General features: G+C 42.2%; 1 protein-coding gene across 1 annotated transcript in view; it reads left to right on the top strand.

The window, feature by feature from the left end:
* Positions 1 to 3,271: 3,271 nt before the first annotated feature.
* The window catches only part of frem3 (Fras1 related extracellular matrix 3), a gene marked incomplete at both ends in the record, with an annotated part of 31,313 nt that continues 18,915 nt past the window's right edge, over positions 3,272 to 15,669 (top strand). Inside the window, 2 exons of the mRNA XM_080029997.1 lie at positions 3,272 to 8,300; positions 8,601 to 8,690. Coding sequence (XP_079886123.1) covers positions 3,272 to 8,300; positions 8,601 to 8,690 — 5,119 coding nt within the window. The remainder of the gene's footprint in view (positions 8,301 to 8,600; positions 8,691 to 15,669) is intronic.

The raw sequence follows: 15,669 nt of genomic DNA, 5'->3' as shown, positions 1-15,669 counted from the left end.
GAGTTGAAGTTGGAGTCAGCGATTCTGGGAAATGCTTGTTGTCAAAATCACTTTTTGTCAAAATCAGTGAACATCACGATCCACTATCTGTACGTACTGTGTGTGCGCTGGAAAAAAATCCAGTGATAATATCAAGCCTGGGCTCTGATAACGTGACTTTTACTAGCTGCAGTGGGCCCCCTTTGTTTACATACCAGTTTACAAAGCCTAGGCTGTGTATGAACACCATATATTTTTGATTTGGACAACAAGCATTCTCCAGATCACTGACTCCACTTTTAAGCGGAAACGATGGAGATCTGGATCTGATCGTGGCGTCCTCTTGATTGACATAATAACTGCACCAAACACAAAAGAAAGTGAATCCTGTCTTCTCCCATGGGTGGCTGTTATGGATACAGGGATCCACTTCAGCTTTGTTTTTACATCCATCATGAAGCCATTACTGCCTGCTGTCATCATTAGCTGCCCCCTGGATGAAGGGTTGATCCTAGGCAGCAGGGCCTGGCCTTCACCCAACTTCTCTCTCTGTGCGTACCTTTGACACTCATTAAGGGCATGCCATGTCTTTAATGTCTTAATTAGACAACGCCAAACTAATGGCTTGAGGTATTCCATGCATCTGCTTGAGTATGGATGGATTTAGTTTTCCTTTCAGTTTCGACCAATCACCTCGAAGGTATGTCCATTTCTCATATAGCTCAGGAATCAATATTAGCATTTTCTCTTTTATGTAATTTTCTAATCAGATTATCTAATTAAAGATCTGACTTTTTTGTTTATGGGATATGATATTTTGCTTTGCATTTTTTCACCGTGGGAAGAATGTGATTGAAATCCAGGAGTAACAGAGTATAAAAAGCACGGTGTGTTTGTTTCTATAGTTACACCCCACGGTGTGGGTGTGTGTGTGTGCCCTTTTTATTCTTGGCCAGTGGAGTGAGGAGGGGAAGATTTATTTAAGGGATGCAATGAAAAGTGTGATACAGAATGCCTGGATGCATATGGCATCTCTGCTATTTGGCCCACACTTCTGGGAAGGTTGCTGAGAGGTTCACTGTGTTGGCCTGAAAGCATTCTCATGTCCAATAAACAAAGGAACTTTTACAGAATACTGACTTGAATTGTTATAGCTAAACGGTATCATATTCCTTTAACCTATTAAATGCGTAAAGGTGCCCTTTCAAGTATTTTAACACACTATTTTTGTCAATCTTGCATTCTTCATGCTATTCATTGATCATAAAACACATCATAACATGACACTTAATTCATTTATAGGTGTATAATTGTAACTGGATATAAGTCTGCCCTGCCTTACAGTAACATATCAACACTGACATGTGTGACAATAAAACTTTCAATAGTTTAAAATATTTAAAAAAAAATGTGATTGAAAGTACTGTGTGAAAATGTCCGAGCAATGCACCCGGATCACTTCATCGAGTGTCAGGCCCAACTCAAAAGATGATCCCTAAAAAGGCTACTAGGTATTTTTATCTTAACATGACCTTGTGCACCACTCGGAGTGCACATTCTCACATTATCGCTGCATCCAGTATGACTGCTTGATTTCTCTGTGCTGTGCTTTCTCAGTATCGCTCTAGAAAGAGCCTATTCTGAGTATTTTCTTCATATATTTCCCCTATCGTCACTAAAATAGAATATCTGGTGTCACTAGAACCATTTTTATTATTTTATAAATTTTCTTGGAAAACAGAAGAAAACTTGTACTGCTTCAAATATATTTAATTCGACCCTGTCAATGCCTATTTGATGATTTAAATATTTTATTAAGTGATTGCCTTACTGCTTTAGTGACCAATGTTAACAGTATCAACAACTAACACTTGTAGATAGAAAACACTCCTCACACATATCTCGAGGTATAAGCAGAGTTTTAAGCAGTGTTGTGTGTTTCTCTCTGTGTGAGACCAAACTGTGTCCATACACCTGTGCTGCCAGCTGATGTCAAGTTATTGTCCCTCTGTGTGGGACTAATGACCACTCCGGTGCCGGGTTGTCCCACTGGCACGACCTCGGAGGCACTCTGCATCTAGAGCAGAACACAAAAAGCCTTTAAAGGAATAATTTCACCCAGGTCCTATGTATTGTCTAATTGTGCTGATGGTGTTAATAAAAGTTTTTTTTTTTTTATTTACTGCAGCTTCCTTACGAACTTAAATTAATGCTTAATGTATGGCATTATGTATATTTAGATTATTTATAATGGAAAAAGGAGGCTAGAATAATACATAGTGATGCAGTTACATAGTGCATGTGAGGTTTGTTGCAAACGTAGGTTCCTAGACTGACCCTCTACACAGGCCTGGTGCTGGGATATCAGGTTTGACCTTGACATAGAGACTTTGATGGTACAGTAATTTGTTACTTTATTTTCATATTCTTCCCACACTTACATCCTTTCACCTGCTCTGAAGAAGTGTGTGAAATCATGCATGTCAGTGATGATACATCAGAACTAATAGCTAACTTCAAGGTTATTTTGAAACCACTTGTTGAGATACTTGACAAGAATTAACTTTATAATGAGTAACGTGTTTATTGGCCACAAGAAAAAACTATTGCTTAATTCAATGTAAATGCACAGCATTTGCCAGTAGTATGGCACCAGTAGCATGCAAATATTCAATGATTAAGCTTCTGTATAATAACATCCTTATATGCCGTTGCCAAAAGTAAACCTTGAAAATATCAAGGAATGATCACTTAACAGAGATTTATTCATGAATAAAACCACTTAAGCACAGCCACTAAAGCATAGTTATTTCCTGAATATATAATTCATAATAACATATTTTTATATTTTTTGTTCAAACTGAAATTAAATAAATAGTGACTATATTTGATCACACAAATTCTAATGATTTGCTTGGATGAGTTTTTGCACTGGATTGTTTCCCCCCTCAGTGTGGGAAGGAGTGAAGGGTGGGTGTGGGTTGGGGGAGCACTTTCACAGTCTTGTCCAATGGTCTTTCTTAAATTAGCCATGGGGGCAGGAGGCTCCCTCCCTGTGCTGACAGAAGGAGGGGCCTGCGCCTGTCACTGTCGACTGTTTCATTATTACCTGCACAGCTCTGCAGCCTTCACCACACTTGTGCCTCTGTGTGGCCACACAGAAACAGAACGAAACAGGCGGCTGATACACTCACAAGTTTTTTTTTCTTGTTTACTTTTTACCCACTTGGGACTGGGATCAGCCTGCTACTGCTGACTTATTAAATAAATTGCAAGGCAACTGGCAGTGGATATGGCTGGTTGTCTGCAAAGTTCTCCACTTTGTCAAAAGTGGGCATTTTTTAGATGCCTGCTTGTGACATTTGCTCTGAGCTTCTGTTTTTCCTCAGCAGAGGCACAGCTGTTTGACCCAGCTCACCTTTATCGCCGCAGATCTGGACTTAATGAAGACAATATCATCATCGCTAACAGTGGTATCAGGGTGCCTCTTGGCAGGTCTGTGTTTCTGGACCCTATTAGTGACCTAGTAATAGAGGTGCAGCCTGGTGACCGCTGCCACATCATAGTTTTGGACAATGACCCACTGGCTCAAAAACCTGGGATGTTGAGCCCTAAAAAGTTCCCTTGTTCATTTGGACCAGATGAAGTCAAATACACCCATTTTGGATCTCGGAGCCCCAGCCAGGATCGTGTGAAGCTGCAGCTTCGTTATGATTCTCAGACGGACACAGTTATCATCCCTTTCATGCTGGAAGTGGAGGTGGTTTTCCAGCAGCTTGAGGTCCTCACCAGGAATATGCCGCTTAATGTTGCAAAGCTCAGTGGGGACAGCAACCCTATTGACAATAAGGGTCTGGAGTTCTCCTTTGAGGACGGTGTCACAAAATGCAAAATCGCCACGCTGGTCGGTGCTGGAGGTCTTCCCAGGTATGGCACTCTTTTGAATAACCCCTCAAATGGCCAATTGATTGACTGTGAAGAGTTTGTGAAACAGGGTATTCGCTACCAGCACACAGCTAAAACCAACTCACCGAACAGAGACTATATTCCTATGATGGTAGAGCTGCAGGATAACGAAGGCAACACCATAATGCAAGAGCATTTCCAAATGATGGTTAGAATCAGAGAGGGCGAAGAGAATACTGTTCCTAAACCCAGCTTTGTAGCCATGATGATGATGGAGGTTGATCAATTTGTGATGACAGCTATTACAAGTGACATGCTAGCTGCTGAAGATGTTGAATCTAATCCAGATGAGTTAATTTTCAACATAACTACACCGCTCGGTCTCCAGGAGGGCTATATCATCAGCACTGACGATCAGAACCTGCCTATCACCTCTTTCTATCAAAGAGACATCAAAGATCTTAAAATAGCTTACAAGCCACCTTCAGAGGACTCAGAAGTAGAGAGGATTTTCCAGCTTGAGCTTGAAATTGTAGACAGTGACGGTGCTGTGTCAGACACATTTGCTTTTATGATTGTGGTGAAGCCCATGAATACCTTGGCTCCTGTAGCAACCAAAAATACAGGGCAGCTATTGTTTGAAGGACAGTCCCGAGCTCTCTCCAGCTTGGAGAATTTAGAGATTAGTGATGAGGATAACCTTGAAGACGTGAGAATAACTGTTGTCGATGGCTTAAAGCATGGAGAGCTGACCATGCTCGGTGAACGCAGGAAATTCTTTACACCTGCTGATCTAGAGGCTGGCATTGTGGTGTACCAGCATGATGGCAGTGACACGTACAGCGACAACATTATCTTTAGAATGACTGACGGCAGTAATGAAGTGGAGTTTTTGTTCCCCATCACTATTGCTCCCACTGATGATGAGCCACCTATTATAAACGCTAACACCGGCCTGGTGTTGTTCAAGAATGAAGTCATGCAGATCTCTCCCTTTATCCTGAGCGCCACAGATATTGATTCAGAAGATTCCACTATTAAGTTTATCTTAGAAGTGCCCTACTCCACTGTGGGAGAGCTGCTGCTTAGGCAAGTGGAGCCTCCTTCTGACCCGTCTCTCTGGAAGTTCAGTGACACAGATGAGATGTTTGAGCAGGTGGTGACTGAATGGTTTCAGCAGGATATCCTTGATGGAAAGTTGTTCTATCGTCACATCGGAGGGCATAGCACAACCACTGTAGTTGATCAATTTGTGTTCCGGGTCCAAGATGATAATGACCCTCCTAATCAATCAGGAGAACACACATTCACAATAAAAATCCATCCAGTAGATGACCTTTCCCCAGAGCTTGTTCTGGACACCACCCTTCACATGACAGTTCGGGAATATGAGCTGACACACTTCAAAAAGAAATTCTTGTGTTATTCTGATTTAGATTCAGATGACAGGGACTTGAGGTACACCATCATTAAGGTCCCAACTGACGCAGATGAGAACAATCCAGCCCCCTTAGGTAAAATCGTCCTGACTGACAGCCCTGACACTGAAATAACAGAATTCACACAGGCCCAGATTAATCACCACAAAGTAGCTTACAAGCCACCTGACCAGGAGTTGGGCATCACACCTAAAGTGGCCCAGTTCACATTCATTGTGGAAGACACTGCTGGTAACACTGTAGATGGACTTTTCACCATTTTCCTACAGCCAGTTGACAACAAACCCCCATTTATCACCAACAAAGGGTTCACTGTTATGGAAAGCAGTGCATATGTCATCACTAGTAAAGAGCTGCATGCCATAGACACCGATACAGATGATGAAAATATTGTCTTCACCCTGATCCAGATGCCTGTCCACGGGCAGCTGCAGTTATTGGGGATTGACATGTCAGTTGGTGAAACATTTTTACTTGAAGACATTGCAAATGGGCGCCTGACTTACCTCCACAGTGGAGAGGAGTCCCTCAGTGATGCCATTAAGCTTGATGTCAGTGATGGTTTTCATGAGGTACCCATAACCATAAAGATCACTATTGAACCAGTTGATGATAAGAGCCCCACCCTTATGTTCCCAGAAGGTCTGCTTGGAGCAACCATCGATGTACTGGAGAATGGAGCAACAGAGATTACAAGTAACATAATTCAGGGCCGTGATGAAGACACAGATGACCTCATGCTCACTTTCATTGTTGAAGAGCCTCCTAAATTTGGTGAAATCCTGGTTAATGGTGCTCCAGCTGAGAGATTCACCCAGGAAGATATCATTAATGGGGCAGTGGTGTACGCTCACATATCTGGTGAAATCGGACATGTCAAAGAGCACGACTCATTCAACCTTACACTGTCTGATTTGTCAGAACAGTGGGTTGTTGGCGGCAACAAGGTCCAAGGCGTGACAGTTCAGGTCACCATCCTTCCTGTTGACAGCATCCCACCTATTGTCAGTGTTGAAGAGCAGTTTGTTGTGGTGGAAGGGGAGAAGAATGTCATTACTCTGAATCACATCCAAGCTGAGGATATCGACACAGACGATGACGATATCTTGTGCACCATCATCGTCCAACCAACGTCTGGTTATGTGGAGAACATTTCCCCAGCCGTAGGCTCTGAGAAATCAAGGGCAGGGACAGCAATCACTGCCTTCAGCATTAAAGACATTGCCCTTGGTCATATCTACTATGTCCAAAGCATCCACAACGGGGTTGAACCTGTGGAAGATCGTTTCACCTTCCGCTGCTCTGATGGTATTAACTTCTCTGAACGCCACTTCTTCCCCATAATTATCCTTCCCGCCAATGACGAGAAGCCTGAGATTTTCATACGGGAGTTTGTGGTAATGGAGGGCATGAGTTTGGTAATTGACACACCAATTCTGAACGCAGCTGATGCTGACATCCCCGGGGATGAGCTGCACTTTGAGATCATCAAAAACCCCAAACATGGTACAATAGTTCAGCAGCTCAGCACTGGCACAATCTCTGTGGTAAACTTTGACTTGGAAGAGATCAAAGAGTCGTCCAACATTGTCTATGAACATGATGACTCCGAGACCAAAGAGGACAGCTTTGAAATCAGGCTCTCAGATGGGAAACATACAGTCGAAAAAACTGTTCTCATAATGGTTATTCCTGTTGACGATGAGACACCAAGGATGGCTATAAACGATGGCCTTGAAGTTGAGATTGGAGAGACAAAAGTCATAAGCAACAGGGTTCTGAAGGCCACAGATCTGGACTCTGAAGACAAAGATTCGACCTATGTTGTGCGTTATGGCCCAGGCCAAGGCTATCTTCAGCGTATCAGCAAATTCGGTGATGTTTTAGGTAATATTACCCTGGGAATGAACTTCACACAGGACGAAATTGACAAACAGCTCATCCAGTACGTTCACATAGGCCAGGAGGGAATCCGTGACCTGCTTAAGTTTGACGTCACAGATGGCATCAATCCCCTTATTGACCGTTACTTTTACATAAACATTGGAAGCATTGACATGGTCTTCCCAGATGTTATCAACAAAGGCGTGACTCTAAAAGAAGGAGGGAAAGTAACACTTACCACCGACCTCCTCAGCACCACTGACATTAACAGTCCTGATGAATACCTTAGCTTTAGCATCACGAGAGCACCCAGTAGAGGCCACTTAGAATGCACCGACCACCCAGGGGTGCCCATTTCCACCTTCACACAAATGCAACTCGCTGGCAACAAGATCTACTACATCCACACGTCCGATGATGAAATGAAAATGGACAGCTTTGAGTTTGAGGTGACAGATGGTTACAATCCTGTCTTCCGTACCTTCAGAGTGTCCATCACTGATGTAGATAATAAAAAACCTGTCCTGACAATTAGCAAACTGTTTGTGGAAGAGGGAGAAACTAAGCTTATCACACCATTTGAGTTGACAGCTGAGGATCGGGACACTCCAGACAACCAATTGCGATTCATAGTCACCCAGGTGCCAGTGCACGGGCAGCTGCTTTTCAACAATACCAAACCAATCACCACCTTTACGAAGCAGGACCTTAACGAGAATCTCATCAGCTATAAGCATGACAGCACTGAAACAAACGAAGACAGCTTCTCCTTCACTGTCACAGATGGCACTCATACAGATTTCTATGTGTTTCCCGACACCGTGTATGAGACACGTAAGGCCCAAATGATGACCATCCTTATCAACACCGTGGACAATGGCGTTCCCCAGATTGTGGTTAACAAAGCTGCTGCCTCACTGAAGGTCCTGCAAACAGGCCACCTGGGCTTCCTGATCACCAGCAAAGCTCTTCGCTCAGAGGACCGTGACAGCGCCCAGAAGGTCCTGAAATACACCGTGGCTGAGGCTCCTCTGCACGGCTTCATCATTAACACAGCCCAGGGCAATGACAGCATCAAGACCTTCACACAAGGTAAAAATAATATCACTTTTAGCTTATAGTTTTGTTTTAATGAATAATTATTAGTCGTGAGTGCATATGGGTTAGGGTATTATATTTCTGTAATAGATATTTCTAATGATGAAATGTTTAGACTTTGTATAAAACAATCCTGAATGCTTAAACTTATACATCTCCTTTGGCCCATATAACTTTGTAGCCTAGTGGGCTGTAACTAAAACCTTGTAAAAGTGGCTTAGCCACCACAGTTAATGTATTTTACCGAACATGTTCAGCTTACATTCTAGCTTTCTATATTTGTCATTTCAACAGGTGATATTGATGACATGAAGATCTGTTATGTGCTGTTGGATGGGAGCAATGCCACAAGTGACATCTTCTACTTTACAATCGAAGACAACGGTAAGAAATCTTTAACATGTTCTACTTGTGTGCAGGGACACCCAACTGGGGCTCATTCCTGAGGAATAATTTGCCCGAAGGCTGTCCCCGGATTTTAATTACCTATTAATGGCTCTTAAATGTAATAGCTTCCTACTCTCTGTCAGCTTCCCTAGTGTTTGCATCACAAAGACTTAAAGCAGTTGGCCATGACCGACAACGTGTATAGATTCGCCATCTCTTCTCGCCCCTCTGGAAAGGGTAGCAGGTTTAAAGGACAGGGGTCAAAGGGGACTTAAGCCAAACACTGAGTGTAGGATGGTAAAAATGTGAAAGAGGTGGGACGACCTAAACTTTTTTGTTGAAGAACACTGGTATTCTTTCCCCCAGGGTACTTTTCCACGTTTTCAAATGTCCCCTTTGATCTTCTGCTTGAAGTGACACAGTGAAATGTGTAAAGGCACAAGCTATTACGTTCAGGCTGTCTTCTGTGAATCAGTCTCAAAACCTTGTTTCCATCTTTACTTGAAAGTGTGTGAATGTGTCAAATACTTGTAAGAAGGAATAATATTTTTTTAATATTATAATTGTCGAATGATTGGGAATTTCTGCATAGCCCATTAAATTAAATTAAATTAAATTGGCACGAAACAAAAACCATATCAATAATGCTAGCCAATAAAACCAAATATATGAAAAAGATATAAGAAATAAAACAACATATAGGTTATACTGTACATACGTCGGGATTCAAATGAAAATATTGTGTTTTCTATTTTCTGCTTTACAAGCCACCAACATCCAACAGGGTCCGTTTACCTTTCAATTGATATTCTTTCCTTTCCTTCTCATTTTACTCGAGCAGTCCACGCTGAAGTTTATGGTATCTCTGTATGTTTCCGGAATATTATATTTCCTTGACATATGAGCTGCACTAATACAACATGGCAATTTGGTGATCTTTAATTTAATAAACAGTATATGTCAAAATATTCTTATCATGTATATCCTAAAGAATTCTCTCAAATGAAGTTGATATGACTGGAACAACATTATAATATTCCGTATAAAATCTGTTGCCTGTTGACTCCTGCTCTTTATTAGATTTACTTCAACGACATTATAAATGAAGCAAAAGGTGGCAAAACAGGTGGCCTTTTACTATTTTTAGCTTCAGCTATAAAATACAAAGATTTGAAAATGTAATCAATAGGACAGGGAAAGTTCAGCCTATGCTTATGCTGGATTGAGGGCTGTAATGGTGATAATACCCCCATCACCAACGGGGCCATTGAGAAACCAGGACCGGGAGAATGTGAGTTTTTGTCAAATTGCTGTCTTTTGGTCAGCAAAGTGAAGCCTTTAATTACCATCAACTGGATGGAACCCAGTAATTAACTTCTACTCCAGACTCTTGGTGAAGTAGGTGATAATCTATTTGTAATGGGGGTCAGTAGTTCTGACGTTGACTGACGTGGATAACACAGCCATTGTTATTCTTTCATTTATAATCTTGTTGTGATTAATAATTCTGTACTTAACTGGTTGGCGTTTCCTCTCTTTAAATGGAGATTGTACCAAAGGAAGGGAGTGCAAGGGCTACAATTAACTCAGCAGTAGTCCCCTTTTCTGCTTGCTTCAATATATAGTATAAGTACATTGTTTGAACCAGGTGCAGGCTGGGACAAAAACTGTGTTTCTGCACGGCCACGGTTCACATGGAGAGGCCACAGACAGTGCCGCCCTCACAACACATGTAATTAATAGCACACACATGTTATTCCACATAATAGATGTGCACACACACACACACACACACACACACACACACACACACACACACACACACACACACACACACACACACACACACACACACACATACAAAAACACGGGCGCAGTCAGAAAAAGATCAATCAGATAACAGATAAAAGCGAAGCCCACCGGTGAATCTCTAATGTGAAGTGTTGAAGAGGTGACTCCTGGACATGTAGGGACATGTAGGTAGAAAGCACGCTGATGGTCAGCCTATCTGCTTATAAATCTAAGGAGGTGGATAGTTTGGGTGGGAAGCAAAACAACGGGTCATTAGAGATTGGCACACAAGATTATTCTCTTTAACGGGTTTCTTTCAGCACTCTATTGATCATATTGGCTGTAAACCTCTGATATACACAGACACTTTAAAAAACAATTCTCCTTGAGATAGCATGTTCAGCTATAGCATAACCTGGCTCTGGGAATACCCCTCAGATGTATGTATTGATATGGGGAGTTTAAGGGTGTCAGCAGCCTGTAAAAGGTACCTGCCACTACATGCACTGCGAAGATGCTTCCGTATAACCGAACACACACACACACACACACACACACACACACACACACACACACACACACACACACACACACAGTGCTAATCATTAACAAATCCTCAAGGAATAGTAGTAGTAGTCTTTTTTGCATAGCTCAAATGCATGTTACAATATATATTTCTGGAACTGTATGCATCTGCACATAGATTAAGGCTTGAAGGTGCTGTGTCTGAAGTGGCAGTAGCATGTGTGTGTGTGGCCATTGCATAGCTGAAGTGTGTCTTTGAGGTCAGGAGTGGACATTCTGCTTCACACCAAACGTCTCACTGTTGACCTGCTGGTCAGCGGTTTGAATTCCAGATTCCACAGAAAAGTCAGAGTAGGTCTATCAAGTCAGGAGACATCAAGCTTGTTGGCTTTAGACCTCTTTGCAGAAATTTGTTGGATGTACATAAATACTTAAGGGAAATACAAGTGAACAGGACAAAGCTGCAATGTGGAATGTTGAGCACATTTAATACTAATAATTGTCCTAAGGAAAGTCCATAATTTTACCACCATTTTATAATTTCTTAAGAAATGTATACAGTTGGCCCTTGGCGACAAATTCACTTATCTTCAGAAAAACCAATAGGTTGGTAAGTAAGTAAGATTAGTAAGTAGCTTTGGAATTCCTGCATAACTGTTAACTTAACTGTCTTATCAGTTAGCGGCAGTGACATCAAACAAAAAACTGTAGTTCAACTTGTGTCATTCGGTCTCTCTGTTGGGAATTTGTTTGGGAAAAGCAATAACCTGCATGATGTAATTGACCAGGTCAGAAACTCCCTGTAGCCATTCACAGTGAGGGAAACTAGGGCAATAAATAGTTGCTTTACAAGTGGATACACAGCAAGCATTAAGCCTTGTCCATCAGGCATTAGCCTAGTGAGCCACAGGCTAAGAGAAGAAACCCTGAAACGTGTTGAGACGACAGTAGGCGTTGGTTCATTTCTTATAAGACAGATAGGGTAAAATCTTCGGGAGTGTCTTGGTCTTTGGGAAACACTATAGGTGCAAGATAGCCTGAGGTTTCACAGCAATACTCATCAATCTCTACTGATTAAGAGATGAGAAGAAAGAGAGAACATATCTCTACATTCAAATCAGTCTTGTGTGCTTCCAAAAGCAACAATCTAGACTTCCAGCTCTGGAGGGGGATCAGAGACCCCAGTGGGTTCGAGTGTTATGTGATCATTCAGAGTCGGGGGGGAAGGAATGCACTTCCTTGGAGTCTCCAGACTTGCGGGCCACAGACAGAGCAGGGCCTGGAAGTGAAGTTGTATCCCGAGCAGACAGGTGTGTACGTGAGAGGGAAGGCTCCAGGGGGATCCCCTTTCAAAAGCCCCCCACCAACACCCCAGTCCCAGCGCCGCAGAAATCCAACCCAATCCCAGATAGCCCGATAACCTGCAGACTTCCACTGCCGAGGGGCGCTTCCCCAGAGGGTCCCATGATATCAAGAAGGGGATTGTCATAAAAAGGAGCTAGAAAATGAATATATTTGTCCGTTTATGGTTGGATTTCATGAATTTTTTTCAGCTCAGTAGGTGTGATCTGTTGTACAGTAGTTCCACATGCTGACTGACACTTAGGCGACTTCCTAACTGTGTTTTGGGATCTTGACATGTCACCCATGTCAACAGTCACTAGGAGATTTACTAGGTAATGGTGCCACAGCCGGGGGGGCCCCTGTGACTGGAAGAAGCTAGCGTCTTAGCCCCCCTCCACCACACCCCACTCCAGTCTCAGTCTCCCTCCTTCTCTTCTTCTAGACTCCTGCATGGTATTACTAGTCTTTTTCTTAAGTGTGTTCATCTTTCTACCTTTTTTCACCCATTCTCTTTCAGATATTCCATTCAAAGAACCATGAAACACTTACTTCTTGATCTTTTTTTCTCTTTTGTACCCTCTTTCTTCAACCTTGATTTATGACGGTTGAAGGGCTGCAGGGCTGGGGGGTTATGATGTATGGCTACAGAGGTTATTCTTATCTGCTCTCATATGGCAAAGCTGTTGCCGCCCGTAGCCAAGCTGTCATTGGGTTACTCGCACTCCTTTCCTTGTCCTTTTCTTTTTAAGCCTAGCTATTGGTGTGGCAATGGCAAAGTCTTTCTTTCGGAAAGTGTTAATCCAACATTTTATTGACCGAAAAATCTTAACCAATTTCGGACAGATTTAAGTTAGATGTGTTACAAACTTCCATGGTAACCAGAGGATGTGTCCTTCTGATTCTGGTCCATGACTTTTCGTCTCACCATGAGGTTGACATTTGGGTTTTTGACTGAAATACCATAACAGCTTTTGGATGGATTGTCATAGAATTTTATACAAATATTCACATCCCTCTTAAGATGAATTGTAATATCTTTGTACATGCCTTACCCTTCCATATAGTAGCTTCATCAGGTCATAGTTTAAACTAACATAAGTTTGGTTAATGACCAAACACTGACAAAAGTAAGGATGTTCCCATCAGCATCAGCTGCACTTTATGTTAATTGTATGTGCTAGCATGCTACTAACATAAGCATGTAAGCATTGCCATTGGAAGCATGTTGGCGTTCTGACATTAGGCTCAAAGTACCCCTGTCCCTATAAGTACTGGTCATTATTTTCCTGTCTTGTTTTTTAGATAACTATACATTTTGACATCAGTGCTTGTTGCCATGGCACAAGATTGGCAAATTCCTAGCCTTTTGGTTAAGTCTGCTTTTCTTTCTACACATCATAGTTAGGCAGAGCTTTTATAACTTCACAAAGATTCCCAGGACCGCATTTGTTATTTCAGTTGATGTTGTAAGCATCTGTGACACTCTGACAAGTCTGGTAAGCAATGTTGCTCCCAGGCCCTGTCACATTATGATTTGTAACATCCTGCAGAGAGATCATTGTCCTTAACTGAAGCAGCAATCTAGCCACTGTGATGTGCCGATTTATAGCACATGCTGCCTCTTGGCGGAAGGAATGATAAGAGTTATTAATAAATTGAAACCTGCAGCATCCCTTACTGTACATGAATTAGCTGGTATGCAGGTACGAAGCTATAACTTTCCCCATCCCTTTCTACTTTTGACCAAGATGTTAAAGAATCACACTTGTGAAGAAAAGTTAAAAATCAACTCTTGACTTCCTACCTAATTTTAAGCCCATACTTAAAAAAAATATATATTTAAATACCAGGCATAGCTACTCCCAAGTATTTATATCAACAGGGTGATTAATGATGAAATGCAATGATGGCGATGGTGGTCACTTGATGCGGATATTCTTGGAGGTTGCCCCTCCTTGCATCATGCTGGTGAACGTCAAAGCCTCACACTGACCTTCCAATGATAAATCCGGACTGACCCACTATCCCACCGGGTCTATGTATGGTGCAGGGAGCAGCCCCGTGTAAATATGAGCTGATGAAGACTGTGCTGTCAATGGTCGCTGGTTAATGGAAAAATCTCAGGCTATATTGTCCAGTGGAGGTTTTTATCGCTATACTTATATCGGATACTTGACCTTTAAATCAGAGTTTACTTTGCTCTACCATCGTCATATTACCATTATTAATCTTGCATAGTCAATTATTAATACATTACCTCATTGAGATGCATCTGCGGTCTCTCTTTCACTTAATTCCTAAACAAATGCACACGCCGCCGGCACTAGCACTATAAGATCTTTAGGACATCAGGTGTCATAACCACCATTGTCCAAAGGGGGCGCAAGAATCATCAAAAAACTGAAAGCTCTTCGTAGATACTTCGAATACTGCACTAAAATACCTACTACACTGCACTAAAATGAGTCAATGTGCTTTTAATTAAGATCTACAAAGCATCCAGTGGGTCTCACTCAGGTCTTCAACACGACAACATTATCATAATTCTTTAAAATTCATTGCCTGCCCATGTCAGTGATAAGCATCAATCACAGTGAAGACAATTTATTAAATAGCTGCTAACAGGGACGTTGAGATACACGTGTAGCCTTCATAGCTTTTCAGCCCAGCAGTAGCTACGATGATTGTCAGTTTGAAAAGCTAATGGAAATGTGAGCCGAGCCGGGCTGCTACTGTATGTATTAGATTTTAAAGCTAGTCTAATATAGTATGAGTGCCGTTAAAATGTTAATAAATCAGAGTTTAAAACATCATGTCAGAGCAGCTGTTTTGACTTTTATGTTTGCTGTGATATTTGTCACAGGTCTTCAATGTATTTTCTATTTCGAGTAAAGTCAAAGCATTTTATTTTCTCTGCAGCACTCTGTCTGTGTAACTCTGGGAAGTCTTGCGTCTTGATCATGTTCTTGATTTGTTGATGCTCATGCCAGCGCCGGCCTCAGTGTCTGACAACATGTACAATAGAAGTGAGAGAGAAGGGAGATTCCCCTCACTTACACTGGTGTGAACAGAGTGGAGGCATGCCATGGTGGTGGTGGAGGATCTGGCCCACCCAGCCAGTGGCCTGCTGTCCCTCTCAGTTGCCCATCCCCTCAGCGAACAAAGCCAACACAAGGAGGAAGGGGAACATTGGAGTGGGGGGTCCCAGGAGTACAGCTGTCACTCTCCTGGGAGTCTGGCCGGGAAGGAAGACAAATTCGTAGACAAATGGACGGACAAAGACAATGAGACATGAGTGAGATCTTTGATTTGACGC

Source organism: Ammodytes marinus, assembly GCF_949987685.1.
Source record: "Ammodytes marinus genome assembly, chromosome: 6".
Classification (NCBI taxonomy): Eukaryota; Metazoa; Chordata; class Actinopteri; order Uranoscopiformes; family Ammodytidae; genus Ammodytes; species Ammodytes marinus.
This window is presented reverse-complemented; position numbering and strand designations above follow the sequence as displayed.